The 16130-nt window shown below is 53.1% G+C and overlaps 1 protein-coding gene and 1 pseudogene across 1 annotated transcript in view; one reads left to right on the top strand and one right to left on the bottom strand.

The window, feature by feature from the left end:
• Positions 776–1715, bottom strand: LOC100513865 (annotated as a pseudogene).
• LRRC38 (leucine rich repeat containing 38) overlaps positions 7355–16130 on the top strand; it is a 35355-nt gene continuing 26579 nt past the window's right edge. The window contains exon 1 of the mRNA XM_003127597.5: positions 7355–12435. Within this exon, the coding sequence (XP_003127645.2) occupies positions 11805–12435 (631 nt within the window). The 5' untranslated portion in view covers positions 7355–11804. The remainder of the gene's footprint in view (positions 12436–16130) is intronic.

Here is a 16130-nt window from a genome sequence, read left to right as displayed (position 1 = left end):
TGGACAGACCCTGTCGCCTAGCCCCTCTTGAAGGTGGACGTGGCCACTCCGCAAGGCTTTCCCTCCTGGAAAGGAAATATGGTAGCCTCTCCCCCGGGGGCCTGGGCTTTAGCTGGGGTGGCCCCTCCCTGCTCCCTTCCACTTTCCTGACAGCCTTGGAACGTGGCAGCAGCCCAATTCCACCCAAGCAGCTGAAGACAGCATCGTGTGTGCTTAGCAGAGCAGGGACTTGGAAGGGACTTGGGTTCTCCCCAGGGACCAGGGGAAGCCGGCTGCCCACCGCCCTGGGATGCACGCCTTAAATGACCACTCTAGAGAGAAATTCACTTCCTTGGTCTTTAATAAATGCTGGGATCTCTTTGTTCGGCCATCCAACCTTACCCTAACGGAGGGACCCTAATGCTTTGCAACAGCTGGGAGCGGTCATTTTCACTGCCGTGTTCCCAGGGCCGGGAATCCCTGGTTCCTAGGAGGTGCTTAAACTAACAGTTGCGGTGGAAATGAATGGAGCCAGACAGTTCGGGTTTGAATCACTGACGAGACACGTGACCTTCCCTCTGTGGACCTCAATTTCCTCATCCGTAAAGTGGGAATCGCCGCGGGACCTTTTTGGATTTCTTTTTTTCTTTGCAAGTAAAATCAGTTTTATTAATACACATCTTTCCACATGTCCAGAGCAAATTCATTAATGAATTCCAAGGAAAAAACCTACATACCGTGAAATTAGAAGAATCCCAGGATGACAAAAAAGAAACGTAAACAGGTACACCCATCATCACCGCCGCTTCCGGAACCCTTTTTTCTTCGGACCTTTCTTAGGTACCTTCCTTCTGCCTCTTAGTGAGAGTCTGATCCTCGTCCAGGTGAGAGGTTCCTCCTGTCAGCGCCCTGAGGTCACTGAAGTGGGTGAGGGAATAACGTCCTGAGCTCATGGTATTTGTTCCTTTTCACTGTCCTTTCTCTCGCGGATGGACACTTAAACGCGCCGTCGCCTCTCCGCAGAGTTGATGCTCCTGGCTCTGGCCAGTGACGTGCGGATGCCGAGCTTCACGTATTTCCTCGGGGGCATCAGCGTACTGCTGCTTTAGTTCACGAATGACAAAGCTGCTCGATGCCCATCTCTTGGCTCCTTCCAGGCACTTCTTCTCTTCCTCCCCCCCCCCCCCCCCGCAGCGTCCGTCTCATCATAACGGGCTGGAACATAGTTCTTGGCTGTCACTTTTCCAGCTTTCTTCCCTGAAGCCCCAGACTGGCCTCCCTCGGCTCCATCTTCCTCCTCATCCTCAGAGCTCAACTTTCGCATTATATTGCTGGGACGAGGCTTAAAACAGAGTAGGTCACTCTCACGGAGCCTGCCTGTCGCTGCAGTCTGGACCAGTTTGTCAGTTGATGCTTCAGGTATTGGTCCAAAGGATGAACCTTTTCCAAAACCGTGCGAATTCTCCACCAGTCTCGAAACTGCCGCATGTTCCTAAAGAGACCCTCCCTGAGGCTTTAGGGAGGATGAGATGGCTCAAATCCATAATGTGCGTGAGCAACAGCTGATCTTTCACTTCCAAAAGGCTGAGACCCTTCCCTGTAGGACAGGTCTTAGCTGGAACTTTTTTGGTCAGAGCTTGCACTTCTGCAGTGACAGCCATCACCTGTTCCTGAAGGTTTTTCAAAAGTGCCACAGCATTTGCCAGGTCTGACTCCAGCACCTCTGGCGCCATCATCTTCACAAAGCCCCCCTTTTTTGATTTCTGAGAAGATTAAAATTATATCTTGACAGCTCATAGAGCAGTGCTTGACTCAGGAAGTGTTAGATCTTGTTCTATTATTATGGCAAACATGTCAGGTTTTCTACAGCCATTGAGTAATATTGGGAGCAATTTCATGTTGAATTGGAAGCAATTGGGAGTTCCTGCTGTGGTGCAGTGGGTTAAGACTCTGACTGCAGTGGCTCGGGTCATCAAAGGTGTGTGTTCGATCCCCAGCCTTGTGCAGCATTGCCTCAGCTGTGGCTCAGATTCAGTCTCGGGCCCAGAAACTTCCATATGCCACAGATGTGTACTTTAAAAAAAAAAAATTAGGAGCAACTTTCAGGGATAAAGAAGCCTTGGCAGCTTGGGGAGTAGGTGTGTCCACTTCTGCCTCTAGCTGGCACAGATGAAGTGGATTCACTCCCTGAGTGTTTTGTGAACTCGGTTTGATGGCTTTGGGAAGCTGCATGCAAATTTATGCAAATCACATACAAATTCGCATAAAAATAGCCTCCCTGTGCCTCTGCATTTGCTTGAGAGAATTCGGGTGGCTTTATATTCCCTTCGGGTTATGTCAGGTTTCTCACCTGCCCTCTTAGAAAGCCTCACGCTTGGCAGGAGGGAGGCGTGTGAGTGTGGGGGTGGGCGCATGTCTGCAGGACGTGGGGTGGAGGGCAGAGGTGGCCAGTGAGGGCAGCTTAAATACGACGGCGCTGCAGTCGTACATGCGGCTGGTCCAAAATAACCTTTAAAATTTTAGGCTCTGAGGCCCTATGCCCAACCAGGCAACAGTCCACCTAACCAGCAGCCATTTAACCACCGCCCATTATTAACTGATTGTCACTATAGGTCACCAGAGATGCCAAAGTGGCACAGGAAACATGTGTTTGAGTTGAGAATGTCAAATATCCTTGGAGCTCCCCAGCTGTGAAAAGCTGAGTCATCAGGGAGCCACCTGAGGCTCAGTTCTGAAAACAGACATGGTGACACGTGGCCTGCGCACCTGACCATCGTTTTGGGGTCATCTGAGATTACGGGTGTAAAGGGGTTTTGCAGTCTTGGGAATCATTAATGAAAAGGCTTGGGGTCACGGTCATTGTTACTGGGTTGGGGTGAGCAAGGAGCAGCAGCTGAACCCAAAACACTTCTGACTTTAACCCCTCCAAACCCGGATTGGGACTTGAACCCATTTTTTTTTTTTTTAAATTAGAATCTCTCAGGTGGTGTCTGGACGTACTGAAGCTTAGGTTCTTTGTGTCTCAGCTCAGAAGGAATTCAGTGAGAGGACAAGGGACAGGCAAGAAATACACATTTTTTTCTTATTTTTAAAGGGTTCCACCTGTGGCACGTGGAAGTTCCCCAGGCTAGGGGTCAAATCGGAGCTGCAGTGGCCATCCTACACCAGAGCCACGGCAACACCAGATCTGAGCTGCATTTGTCACCTACCCCAGAGGCTGCAGCAACAGCAATACTGGATCCTTAACCCACTGAGCGAGGCCAGGGAGCAAACCTGCATCCTCATGGATACTAGTCAGGTTTTTAACCCACTAAGCCACAATGGGAACTCCAAGAAGTAGATTTATTAAAATAGGACGCTTGTGAGAGATACAAGCAGGCAGTCAAGAAGGCTCTGTCCTGAGGATTAGGTCGGCTACATTTTTATAATCCAAGGAAAGAGGGGAGCAGGAAAAGACTGGCTTCTCATTCTTTTTTTTTTCCTTTTTTTTTTGGCGTTTTGTCTTTTTAGGGCTGCACGTGCGCATATGGAGGTTCCCAGGCTAAGGGTCTCATCGGAGCTGTAGCCTTCGCCAGAGCCACAGCAACGTGGGATCTGAGCCGTGTTTGCGACCTACACCACAGCTCACGGCAATGCCAGATCCTTAACTCACTGAGCGAGGCCAGGGATCGAACCCACAACCACATAGTTCCTGGTCGAATTCGTTAACCACTGAGCCACAATGGGAACTCCTGGCTTCTCATTCTTCAGGTAGACATCAGGCTTACATCACTAGCTCATTCTTCATATCAGAGAGTCTTTGACCCTATGAGGTCAAACCAGGACTAACATGGTGCTTATTCAAATCAGCAGAAGGGTTAGGGTAAGAGTCAACTCAGGTTTCTGTATCACAAAGCTCTCTGATTTTGGAATGTCACCTTTCTCTAAAATTCCTGTCCTGGGTCCTAAGGATCGTTATCTTGCTGAACTTGAATGCAGGTCTCATTTTATCTTTCACTTAATGACCTGAAGCATATCTCATGCGTTTATTTACGGTTTTATAGTTAAGCAAGCCTGCTTCGTTCCAGGACATCTGCTGGCTTTCTTGAGCGATTATTAACTTACAATGGTGGAGGTGAATGAATGGTTCTGTAGTTTAACTACCCAGACTCATACCTCTTGAGTTTTCCAAAGCAATTCACACTTGAGATGCTTCGCCTGGCTTATCATTCCATCTGGCAGAAGCGTTCTTTCATACAGGCATGTACTATTTATTTAGCAAAGACACTGAGCCCTGGGCAGGGTCTTGTGCTGGGTTCCAAGATTTAAAGCTGGAAAAGATACAATCTTTGCTCACAAGGACCTTTTCCTGATATCTTTTTCCTGCGGACTTTTCTCACACCAGAGCTCAGTAATCCTCCAGCAGGTGAGATCAACATCATTGATAAATGCCACACCATGTGTGCAAGGGACAGTCACAGAAGATTGGAAAACAAGGGAGGCAAAGGAGGCTGCACCTGGAAAGGTCAAGGCCACCTGGAGAAATGCATGGTGTCTTCAAGGGCAAGCAGGAGCTGGCCAGGTGGACCAGCAGAAGGAACGCTGCGTGCCAGGATACAGAGCAGGAAGCCACATGGCCACGTGCTCCAAAATCTGATTTGAAAAAATACGGTTCAAGGTGTCAAGATGTACTTTTCCCCAATCACATAAGCCCAGCCATTCTCGACTTCGCCACATGCCTGTGACATCTATGAATGCAGGTTTGTTTGGCTGCTACACAGTGAGTCCTTGAATTATCTGCCTTCTGCAGCTGCTGAGTGTCCCATGTTTCTTCAAAGAGATCGTGAGTCACCTGAGAACTGAGGCTGTCTACTCTCTCTTTAGCTCCCCAGCCCCAGGTCAATGCCTTTCTTGTGAATATCAAGTAGGCAACAGACGTTTGTTACAGGAAGTGTCCAATTGGATGGCAGTGTCAGGATGCTAATTTTGAGAACCCCCCCCCGCCGCCCCCAGCCATGGATGTTGTGCCACATGTTAATTTGTACATCATCTCATTTAATCCTCATAGTAACTCTACAACGTGACACCTTGACTCTCTATTTCACAGATGAAACAACAGAGGGTCTCTAGAGATTACTTGCAGAAGAGACATAGCCAGGAAGTGATGGAAGTAGGATGTGAACACAGGCTAATCAGCCCAAGGGCTGATGGTTTAGCTCTGACTCTACCCAAGTTTATTGCTCCTGTTTCAATGTGCTCAATAAAACAGCATGGATTAGAGACAAACAGGTCAGCCCTGAGCGCTAACGAAATTGTGGTTCTCTCTGCTTATGGCTGCCTCCTAAGCCAGGGGCTCCTTGCGCATGGGTCTGTGCTTACTTCATCCTTTTAGCCCTACACCTAGCACAGCACCTGTTCTCCTGGGAAGCGTGATCAGGGGACCAGAGAATTGTCCAGAGAAATTCTGGAAGGCTCCCTGGAGGTGGCCAAGTTTCCTTGAGCCAAATTTGGAGCATCGGGAGAGGGAAGCTGGAAAGAGTGTGTGGAAAGGCTCAAAGGAGGATGCAACAAAGCCATCGATGGGGTGCTGTGTGCATTGATGGAGTGGAGAGGAGCTAGAAATGTGTTGGGGGAAGACCCAACCTCCAGGCTATTGCAAGGGTACAGCTGGCACACTTGGTGCTCCACATATGAATCCCTCTCCCTCCACGGGACCACGGAGAATCCACCTCTGGAGAGATGAAGGTCCTTGCTTCCTAAAGAGGGGGACAGGCCTCTCCAGGTAAGACACCCCTGGAAGCTGTTAAAGAAACCGGTGGCCTAGTTAAGAAGCATCATTTGTAACAGCAATTAATCAATTAACCATTTTTCAAGCACCTATTGTATTTGGGGGCTGATTCCCGAACTGGGACAGTGCAAAGATCCTCTTAGAAATTCTATTCTATTCGCAGAAGGTAAAGTGACTAAGTCAACTAACAAGCAAGCTAGGTAATGTCAGGTAGGAACAAATGCTCTGAAAAAAATAAAATGAGGTGGTGGCACAGAAGTGACTTGAGGTCAGTGAAGACCAGAATGAGGAGGTGACATTTGGGCTGAGAAAACCCCAATGACCAAATGGCACCAACCCTGCCAAAAAGCTAGGAGGTGGGAGGGAAAGCATTCCAGTCAGAGAGCACAGCATGGGCAAAGGCCCTGGGGTAGGGACACACATGATGAATTAGATGTACGAAAAGACTGGAAGCTGGAGTGTGGTGAACCAAGAGGAAAGAGAAGCATGTGGATGAGAGAGGCATGTGGGGGCATCCAGGGCATGCAGCGTCTGGTAGGATTTGATTCCAAGTGCCAGGGTGTATTAGCTAGCTATTGCTGTGCAACAAATTCCCCCGACATGTAGCAGTTTAAAACAAAACACATTTTTACTCTCACAGTTTTGTGGGTCAGGAGTCTGACACAGCTTTGCTGGGTGCTCTGCTCTGGGTCCCTAACAGGCTGTGACAAAAATGGTGGCTGGGCTTATGTGGCCATTGGCAGGACTCAGTTCCTCACGGGCTGCTGATCTGAGGCCACCCTCAGTGCCTCACCATGCAGGCCACTCCAGCACGGCAGCCCGCTTCTTCAAAGCACACAATTCAAAGAGGCAACAGAGTGAGTCTGAGAGCAAGATGGAAGTCACCATCTCTTGTGACCTAATCACAGGAGTGGCATGTCACCTCGGTCATATTCTATTTGTTAGAAGCAAGTCTTGGGTCCCTGTCCTGCTCAAGTGGTACCAAGAGGTGGGGGGTCATTGGGGGTCATTGTAGAAGTCTGCCTGCCTCTCATAGGAAGTCAGTGGGGGTGTCTAAACAGGGAGGTGACATGGTCTGATGTTTATTTTCAGAGGTTCACTTTGGCTTTTTCGAGTGTTAGGACCATGAGCAGGGGTTGGGCAAGGCTGGAAGCAGGAAGGCCAGTGGGGACATCAGTAAAAGACAATGCCGTTTGGACTAAGAGGGACCAGTGGAGGCAGAGACGTAGCACCGAGGAGCCTTGTTAATGGACAAGAGGTGGGGGGTGAGGGATCAGGAAGGGGTGATAACACTCGAGCTCACTGTGACAAGTGTCCCCTGCCCATGGGACGGAGGTGCCCTAGACTCTGGGGATGCGTGCTCTGGGATTTTCTCCTGGGAGAGACAGAGTGGCACTATCCCCATCCTCCTCAGCCAAGGTCACACATTGGCTGGATGGCTGGCGAGCATTAGGAGCACCGGCCATGAGCAGAGAACAGATGTCTCCTTGTGCCAGGCTGAGGGACTGACCCCATGTCCTTGGTCTCGTAACTCTGCCCACGCTCAGACCAACCAAGCCAGGATGCTGGGAACTACTCACCTATATCCGTGCTTGCAAAGTCAGCCAGAGCTGGAGAGGATTAAGGGGTGTGTGTGTGTCTGTCTGTCTGTCTGAGATATTTGGAATAAGGTTCTGGGCAGGGACAGTTACTGAAGTTGATCCTAGAGAGCTGGGGCATTCCTAAATTCCAGAATGGCACTTTAATCCTTTACCTAAAGAATATCACCTCCATTAAATTGTTAGCTGCTATAAGTGAAAAAGAAAGAAGTAGATTATTATCTGAGTTCCCATGTGGCTCAGCCGGTTAAAGATCCAATGTTGTCATTGAAGCGGCTCAGATGGCTGCTGTGGAGTGAGTTCAATTCCTGGCCCAGGAACTTCTGCATGCCCTGTCTGGGCCAAGAAAAAAAAGAAAAAGAGAAAAAGATAAATATGTGGCTATTTATTGTCAGACTCACTGCTAAGCACTTGATAGATATCTCATTTAATCCTCGTAACAACCCAGTGAAGGAGGCACTAGTATGATCCCAGTTCATGGATGGGAAAACTGAGGCTTAGAGAAGTTAAGTGACTTGCCCAAGGTGACAGAGCTAGGGAACAAGAGAGCCAGGTTCAACCCAGGTCTGTCTGATTCCAAACCCACATTCCTAACCACAACCACCACCCTGCCTCCCATTGAGGCTGGTTAAGGATTAATTTCCTAGTTCCAGGTGGGAAGATACAGGCAGGAGCTTTTCTTCCAAAATTGGGTCCAGCCTTGCCAGAGAGGTGCAAAACACAGGTAAATTTTCCTGCTGCGCTCATCACTCCAACCTAATGGGAGGAGATGGAGCTGCTGCCTTGAGAGGAAGGGCTCAGCTCCCACCAGTTCAAGCGGCAGATGGTGCCCCCTGGCGGTGGTGATGGGGAAGGGCAGTGGGTGGGACCGAGGAAGAGCTTGGCCAGTTAGTGGGGGGACAGATAGAAAGCTGTGTTTGAGGAGCAGAGAACAGGTTCCACTGAGTCAGCCTGCCCCCAGGCAAAGGGCTAGAGCAGGGCTGCTTTCCCAGGGCCCACGGGGAGACAGGTCAGCCAGGCGCTCATCAGGGGCGATACACGCCGGTAACCCAATGACGTCATTGAACACCAGCCATCACTCTTCTCATTCAAATCTAGCGTCTGCACCTAGATTTAGACTCCTGCACAAACCATACTGGCATCATCTTGTTTACAATTTAGAGCCCAGGATGTGGGCTAATTTAGAGGTCAGCCTAGCAATCAAAGGGGAAACCTCACCGCGACTGGATTGTTTTTGCTTAGGGATCAGGCGCCAGGTGGGGATTTCTGGGGACCCCCATAGCTCCCTGAGGCTCAGCCTCATGGGGGAGTCAGACAGAGGCTGCTTATAAGACAGGATAGAGAGTGCTCCATCACTGGGATGGAGGGAGGGGAGGGGACACGGGGTGGAATGGGTGAGGGATTCTGCTTGGTGACTTGGGGGAGGCATGGCATCAGGCTTTGGAAACATTAGCATAGCTTGGGGTCTTTGTCCCAGGGTTTTGACCTTCTGGATTAGGAAATCACAAAGTGTGTTGGCTCTGAGAATAATGACAGAAACGGAGCCGACAAACAGAGTCTCTGAAGGTCTCTCCACCTCACCTGCAGTGTGCTCCCTCAGGCTGTCAGAGGCCCCCTTCCCCGGGGAGGGAGCAGGGCGAGTGGGGCAGCTGGGGATGCCTGTGTTCTATTTCCAGCAGCTATCACTGACTCACGCTGTGACCTTGCAGAGGTCACGGCTATGTGTTCCTTGCTGGGGGGGAAATCAGAGGTGGCAAAGCTTGCATTTTTTTCTCAAGGGTCTAGAATATGGGGGACCTGGCTGCTCCCCGGAAACCCCAAGCCCTGTCTGCTCCTGCTGCTATTAATGAGAAGATGCTTTAGATTTGGATTCAAGGCACTTTGGGGGACACTCAAAGCAAGAAGCAAGGAGTTCCTGCCACAGCAAGACTTATGGCCACTTCTCTATGCAGTGTCTCTCCAAATACTTTCCAGCTCACGTTCCAAGCCATTATGTCCCCATGTGGCCTTCACTTGGGCTGTGGAAGGGGAGAGGGAGGGCATCTTCTCCCCAGTTTCAAGCTGAGGCCATCAAGGCCAAGAGTGTCCTTTCTCAACATTTTCATTACCAGGGCCCTCTTTTTATCGTTTTACTACCACGCAGCCCCCAGTCTTGCAGGCCTTTGCTAAATGCTCTGCATTTTTTAGGGAGAAATTTCATCTGTTTCCATTCATCAAAGTCATCAGTTTCTGCTCAGCACAAAAGAACTAGGCCTGCGATGGAGTTTATTACCGAGAACTGCAGCATTGGCTCTGAGTGACCTCCTCGTAGGCAAAGGCCCAGCTTTCACCAGACTGAAATTCTGAGAAGACTTGATCCTCAGGGGGCCCAGGGATCCCAGACTGGGAAGTATTTCCCCAAAGAGATCGAGTGGCCCGTGGAAGGTTCTGTGGTTAGTGGTGGCGCCAGGCCAGGGCTCCAGCCAACCAGACCACTTGGCAGGGAGGGCTGGCGCACACTCGGACAAACACGCAGGCCCACAGGCATATGTGTGCAAGACAGCAGTTCAACCAAACTCAGGTGTCCTGAAGCAATGATGCCTGGGGCTCAAACTGGTAAGAAACAGGCTCCCCTTAGTACTGGCGTGAGAAGCCAGAGGCAAGCCTGAGGCTGGAGGGGTGGAGGGTGTGGCAGATCGTTCTAGGGTGTTCCTGCAGAGTTGCCATGGGGGGGACCTGTTTGTTCTGCCACCTGCCTTTGCTTTGATGCTGCAACAATGCATCATTTATGCAGCTTGGGGCGTTCACCCACTCTGGGGACTGTTCAGACAATTTGATTCTCCCAGCACCTGCCTCATCAAAGGGCTGAGACCAGAGTGGGGGGCTGAGCCTTTGGAGCTGGGGATGACAAAGACAAACTGAGGACCCTGGGAGGGAGGGGACACAGACGGGACTCTGGAGCCCTGGGGAGTAAGCAGAGAATGAGCTGCAGGACCCCCAGGGCTTCAGAGCTTCCCCAGGGCTCTGTGCCCCTCCCCACTGAGGGCTCCTGCAAATACTCATCCTTCGCTGAGCCTTGGCTTCTTCCCAGAGGCTCAGGTTTTTGATCCATCGGAAGGCATCAAGCTGCATGGACCTTTGGAAAAAGGTTGAGGGCTTAGCTTTGTGGCTTCAGAATTTGAGCCTCCACCAATCCACACGGGGCTGGAGGCCAGGGGCCAGGGCAGGGTCTCTGGGGGCCTGCTGCCCAACAGCTGTTCCTGGGTTATTTTGGTGCAGCAGGAGCTTATCAATTCCAGGACATTTGGACCAAAATAGCAAAGAGCAGGACAATCTCTTGGTGGCTCTGTGGGGATTTCTCCTTAGAAAAGTTTCTAGAATGGGGTTGGGGAGGGAAAGGAGTTTGACTTGGGGGATAGGGAAGTGTCTGAGGCTAAATTCACCCACCCTTTGCTAGTCTCCCTGTGACCCCTTCCCTGGGGACGGAAGCTGGGGGTTCGTTGGAGAGGGAGTAGAAATTAAGAGGGAGAAGATCATTTTTAAATTTTGCTTTGACTCTGTGGTCCTTGCCCAGAGATGGTGTCATAGGCATTACTTCTTTCCATGTTGCAGAGGGGGCACACGGGGTCCACACAGCTGGGAGCCCTAGCCTCTGACCCCAGGCTAGGGTGCCTCTCCGCTGGGCCTCTCTTAGACCAGCATCAGTTCTGTGCTCGGTGGCTGCCAGTTTCCCCGACAATCCCAGGGCCAACGTGGAAACTGCTGACTGGCCCTGGCCTTCCTTCGGGCCACAGCGGGGGGCCTGGCAGCTCCCCCTTGCTGTCCCCGCCTGCTTCGCTGAGACGGGTTAAGGGCGGGTGGAGGAAAGGAGGAATGAAGACCAGGCGCCCTGGAGCTCTCTGGAGCCCGCTGGAGCCTCGCCCAACCCCGGATCGGCAGCGCCTGGAGCGGCCCCCTAGAGCCCGCCGGGGTCGCCCTGGCACAGAGAGTGACCTGGGTCGCGCTCCCTTTTGCAACAAAGGTGGCCCGCGGGGAGCGCAGGGGTGCGGGGCGCTCGCCCCCGACACGCCCTCGGAATCCGCCGGAGTGGGGGGCGCTTGCTAACGGTACTGAGCTGTCTAGGGCTCCGCGCCAAGACCGCGCGACAGGTTTTCTAGCTGAGGGTTGGGAATCAGCTGCGCTGGTGGGGCCGCGTTTGGCGACGGCGACTCCGCTACCCCTACACCCTACAGCCTCTCCTCCGAGATTTTCCAGCGGGTTCATTTCCTGTCTGGGTAAATCCTTCGCGAGTCCCTTGCCCCTCCCTCTCCGGCTCTCCCGCCTTCGTCCCGGCCGCCCGGGCTCCCCGAGTCCTTCCGCGCCTCGCCCCATCGTCCCGGCGCGCCCGAGCGACGCCCTCCGGCGCCCAGCGCGCCGCCCCGCGCCAGGGTTCGGCCCCAGAGCCGCGTCCGCGTCGCCGCCGCTCGCGCGGGTCCCCTGCCATGCGCCCCCGCGCCGCCCCCCGCGTCCCCGCCGCGCTCGGGCTCTGCAGCCTCTTGCTGCTGCTCCGGCCCGGGCACGCGTGCCCGGAGGGCTGCGCCTGCACCGACCCGCACACGGTGGACTGCCGCGACCGCGGACTGCCCAGCGTGCCCGACCCTTTCCCCCTGGACGTGCGCAAGCTGCTGGTGGCCGGCAACCGCATCCAGCACATCCCTGAGGACTTCTTCATCTTCTACGGCGACCTGGTCTACCTGGACTTCAGGAACAACTCGCTGCGCTCGCTGGAGGAGGGCACGTTCAGCGGCTCGGCCAAGCTCGCCTTCCTGGACCTCAGCTACAACAACCTGACCCAGCTGGGCGCCGGCGCCTTCCGCTCGGCCGGGAGGCTGGTCAAGCTGAGCCTGGCCAACAACAACCTGGTGGGCGTGCACGAGGCCGCCTTCGAGACCTTGGAGTCGCTGCAGGTGCTGGAGCTCAACGACAACAACCTGCGCAGCCTCAACGTGGCCGCCCTGGCCGCGCTGCCCGCGCTGCGCACCCTGCGCCTGGACGGAAACCCCTGGCTCTGCGACTGTGACTTCGCTCATCTCTTCTCCTGGATCCAGGAGAACGCGTCCAAGCTGCCCAAAGGTGAGCCTGCCGGCCGGGCCGGACAAAAAAGAGAGCACGGGGAGAGGCTGCCACCCCTCCGGGGGCGCGGGGCAGCAGCCTCAGGAAGCCTGGGCGCTCAGGGCCACTGCCCTGGATGAGTGTTGCTCCCGGTGTGACCCTCCCAGGTTCCTAGCCTGAACTTTTCCTGGAACTCTACTAGGGCTGGGAAAAGGGGAGGGACATATCTGGAATTCTCTGGAGTTTCTCGGCCTTGCCATGCCTACCCCTCTGTTTCGCCAACAATACTGAGCCTGGATTTCCAAGACCATCTCATGGGGCTTTGGGCCCTAGTATTGGGGACGGGTTATTTCTGGGCTCCTCCTAAGTAGATGCCTCACTGTGTGTGGACAGCAGTTCAGCACTGGTCCCACTACACTGAACATGGAGAGGGAGCCCTGCAGTTTTAAAAGCTCTCCAGCCCCCCACCCTCCCAGCTCTTTTTCTCAGCTCCCCATTTGCTCTTTTGTCTAAAAGGGCTGAGGTATATTCCTGGTAAGGAATAACATCAGCCTGCTGAGAACCAGTGATGCAGTAACGATTTGCACCTCACTAGCTTTTTAGCCCAGATGTGAAACTGCCGAACCAAAATCTTGTGAGCTAGTGCACACTTTGCTTGCCTGTTGGGTTTTTCTAGTGGTGACAGGGACATACATGCCCACTTGGCAGAGAGGAGCACAAGGGCACAGCAGTTAAGGGGCCCTGTGAAGGCCAGCAGGAAGGAAGCAAAGGCAGAGCAAGAAGAGGGAACCCCAGCATCCATAAGGATAAACCCCAGGATGGGAAGCAGGTGGAATGTTCTTACCTTCAGTAGATTCCAATCTTCCACTGGGGAGCATGTGGGCGTGGGTCCCAGCAGTGCCCTCTAAGAGCCGGACTCCAGCCTCCCACCTTGCCCCCCAGGGTTTGGCACAATAGGAACCAAAGCTGAAAGGCCCACATTATAAAAGGTGATGTAGATATGGATTTATCTAGGGTATATATACTTCCGTTTATTGAGAATTCAAGGATGCTACACACCCATGTCCTGAATGCCTGTGACCACTTGTTCATTCTGTGTTGTCCCTAAGCACGAAGCCCAGGCAGTCACTCCTCCGCAGACTCGGGTCCCTGAACTGGCATTTTCAGCCCAGTGTGGCTGTCCCACAAGAGCAGGTCCTGAACCGATCTGGCCTGCAAGGCACAGCATGCCCCAATTTTAAACTCTGCCTTCATTCACCTGCCTGGCTCCCCAGACACTCCCCACCAGGAGACTGTCCTGGAGGCAGGAAGGTCCGCATGCAGACTTCACTGAGGAAAGGCACTCGCCTTGGTTCTGGTGGCTTCTGCCTTTGCTGCTTGGTGGAGGTGACATCATCCACCCCCATTGTCAGTTGAGGTGTCGTTGGTTCCCACGGTCATTCACGTGAGGGCCAGGTGTTGTGGGTCAGGAGCTGCGGATTTCAGTCTCCGTTCTGCCTTGGGTGGCTGTGACCTTGAACTGGACCTGTGTCCCAGCTGGGCCTTGGTTTCCTCATCTCTAAACTACTTTGGTTGACCCTGCATTTGGAGTCTGAAGGCATGAGTTGAAGTCCTGGCTTAAGAACTGGGTGACTCTGAGCAGGTCACTTAAGTTTTTTGAGCCTCCTCTTCCTCCAGTGTGAAACAGGGACACGGGGATGCTGACCAGTCCATCTGACTGGTGATTGTCAGGATCAAAACCAGATCATGTGGGCACACTAAAGAGCGGTGAGAATATAAAATGTTCTTCTTCTTACTGTCTGTATTACAGGAAAGCAAAGAGCCACAAATGGGGATGTGTGGCTGGGGTTAAAGATGGACAGGTCCAGAGGGAAGAGGGGTCCAGGCCCTGGTGGAGGGTTGGTCTCGTGAAGTGGGGAGAGGATGGAGGCGGTGGGAGGGCAGCGTGGGGGCTTCCAGCATCTCACTGGGCAAAGTACCAGCAGCATCCCTGGCCTCACGGCAGGCTGTCCATGTTGCACAGCCGAGCTCTGGGAGCCAGAGATGGGATGGGTGTGCAGCCTCGGCCCAGGCCTTGACAGGAGAAGTCTGAGTTCCCATCTAGACCCAGATTAAGATCTCAAGCAAGTCCCTGTCTTCTCTGCGCCTCAGTTTCCCTGCCTCTAACTTGAGAGCACAGAATGGAACGTGTGCAGTGAGGTTGGAATGAAGTCAGCTCCCTCAAGGGTGTGGTAATCCTAGCACAGAGTGGGTGGTTCAATCACTCTCTTCTCCCGCCTACCCCCGCATTTGGGCCTCTCCTATTTTTTAAGGCCACACCCTTGGCATATGGAAGTTCCCAGGCTCCAGGTCAAATCAGAGCTGTAGCTGCCAGCCTACACCACAGCCACAGTAATGAGGGATGTGAGCCTTGTCTGTGACCTACACCACAGCACACAGCAACGCTGGATCCTTGACCCACTGAGCGAAGCCAGGGATCGAACACGCATCCTCATGGATACTAGTCAGATTTGTTTCCGCTGAACCACAAGGGGAACTCCCAGGCCTCTCCTATTTTCACAGAGGCAACGGACAAGGTGGCTACGAGCCCAGACTCTGGCACGGAGCTGCGAAGTTCAAACCCCGCCTCTACCTCTTACTAGTCGTGTGCTGTTCTTCCTCCCAGTTTCCACACCTGTAAAATGTGGACCAGACTAGTACCCACCTCCTAGGGCTGCTGGGAGGATGCAAAGGGGGTTATTTATAAAGCACTTAGAACAGTGCCTGCCACACAGTAAGGACTATTAAGTGCTCTTATCATTACCGAGTTTTCTCTAGAAGGCCTGGATACGAGATGAGAGTGACTTGCCCAAGGTCACATAGAGAGTAAAAAATAGCTGGGGGTGCACCGGGACCTCCTGGTTCTCAGCCCCCCTCCCCCCACCCCCAGCCACACTGACCACCCACTTCCTGCCCAGGGAAGCCAGGCTCCATGGGGCACAAGCCCCAGAGCTTTGTAGGCAGGTGCCAGGGGAGGGGATTCAGAGGAAGGAGCAGAGGGGATTCCATCCTCACTGGCTTCACCTCCTCATCCCTTCCTCCCCCAGAGATGCAACCTGAACAGAGCAAGTGACCTTGATTAGATCTGACAGCAGAAAAATGTGCTCGTCTGCCAGGTAGGCGATGGCGCTGATGGAGCACTCAGTCACAGAGCCAGGGCCAGGGACAACACAGGGATGACCGGTCAATCTCAGTGCGGGCTCCTTCAGGGCTTGGCTGGCGGGGGAGGGTTGTCTGAGGACTTGGGAGGAGCTGCCTGCTGGTGCTGGGCTTGCTGGAAGAGGGCGCAGGATGCCTGCCAGAATGCCTCCCGGCCAACTGAGCAAAAACAAGCAAACAAACCCCAAGCAAGACAACAAACAAAACCCCGGGACGCTGAATTCACTCTGAATTTCAGATAAATGATGCATACACAGTGTGCGCTGTCGGGGATATACTTATGCACAGAAATAGTTGTAATTTTTCTGCAATTCAGTAGTCATTGGCCATCCTGTATCTTACCCCATGGCCCTCCCTTCCTTATGGTGGTGGTTTATGGTTTCCCAGTGCCATCTCTTAATCCAGCACCTGTGCCTGGCAGGTGCCTTTACCCACATTTTACCCAACAAGAAGCAGACGAGGTGTAAAGACGTGCAGTGATTTGCACAAGGTCACATCCTTAGTGGCTGAGATGAGCT

The sequence above is a fragment of the Sus scrofa genome, chromosome 6 (genome assembly GCF_000003025.6).
Source record: "Sus scrofa isolate TJ Tabasco breed Duroc chromosome 6, Sscrofa11.1, whole genome shotgun sequence".
Lineage (NCBI taxonomy): Eukaryota > Metazoa > Chordata > Mammalia > Artiodactyla > Suidae > Sus > Sus scrofa.
Note: the sequence above shows the minus strand (reverse complement) of the source record. Positions and strands in the feature narration are given on the sequence as shown.